The sequence below is a fragment of the Hypomesus nipponensis genome, chromosome 14 (assembly GCF_054491055.1).
Source record: "Hypomesus nipponensis isolate SF chromosome 14, ASM5449105v1, whole genome shotgun sequence".
NCBI classification, from domain to species: Eukaryota; Metazoa; Chordata; class Actinopteri; order Osmeriformes; family Osmeridae; genus Hypomesus; species Hypomesus nipponensis.
The window spans coordinates 13,270,001-13,271,049 of record NC_140374.1 but is presented as its reverse complement, the minus strand read 5'-3'; the positions used below and the strand labels follow the sequence as shown (position 1 = coordinate 13,271,049).

Here is a 1,049-nt window from a genome sequence, read left to right as displayed (position 1 = left end):
TGCAAAATACAATAATATTCTGGACAACGACATTCTTGTGGGGTGGCAAGCAACAGCTACGTGTAGCGTAAAAAAAAGCAATACTTCGTACAATACAATAAACATTTTCAACACAAGTTAAAAATATTTAGTTTGTAGATGTGCAGTGAACACAAGCGAGTTAGCGAGGAAGAGGGTGGGTGGGAAGAATTGGGGACTGCCAGTGCATTGAGAAATAATCAAGCAAAGTCTAAATTAATTCATTAAGACCTTGACGAGCGCGCAGAGCGCTGGGATTTCAGCACCACAGAGAAACGAACAGCGCACGGGACTGGATGAACTGGCCAGAGGGCTGCGCGCGCCGGGTGGATGATTCAACCAGTGTCCTCGACTCCTACCACCGATTTGAATGGCCAAAAACGGATTTCAAACTACTTGTTATCCTCATACAGACTCATTAGGAACAGCCTTGCGCTTCTAGCTCTCACTTTACGTGATGCTAAGCGACGAGATATTTTAAGCGCGCTGGATCGGTGTCGGATCTATTAGTGGATAAGGGGCGTAAGGTGGTCGGTTAGAAGTGGTTCCGGGGATACCGGAGTGTCAGTGACCGGTCTAAGAGTGGTGGGTCGCCGCTATAGAGCCCCCCCATTCAGAAGCATGCTGGTGGGAAATGCCTGGAGACAGAGAGGACGAGATCTGTCGAAAGGCACTGGAACTGCTCTCCGACCTGTGCTCTAAGGGCGAAGTGCAGAACGATAACTGTGTGGATTTTATCTATTATTTCCGTGATCTTGCCAGACCGAGGTATTCCGACTCAGGTAGGCATGTACATTTTTAGTTCTTGGCTTTTTGTAAAAAGGTCTTAGCAAACTTCCTCAGTACAGCTCATGTTCAGTCGGCTCCTATAGCAGCCTGCAATACAGAAGGTGCGGAAACCTGTTGAGAGAAGACTGTGGGTTGGTACTGTACGATACAGAAGATACAGATAATTTCAGAAGCATCCACATTTATCTGTACGTTTATACTAAGTTGTTTGTGCTGACGGCGGTATAAGAAAGACAGCAATT

At 46.4% G+C, this 1,049-nt stretch overlaps 1 protein-coding gene across 1 annotated transcript in view; it reads left to right on the top strand.

Annotated features, from left to right (window-relative positions):
• Positions 1-260: 260 nt before the first annotated feature.
• Positions 261-1,049, top strand: part of syt9b (synaptotagmin IXb) — a 19,701-nt gene continuing 18,912 nt past the window's right edge. The window contains exon 1 of the mRNA XM_084672938.1: positions 261-800. Within this exon, the coding sequence (XP_084529064.1) occupies positions 653-800 (148 nt within the window). The 5' untranslated portion in view covers positions 261-652. The remainder of the gene's footprint in view (positions 801-1,049) is intronic.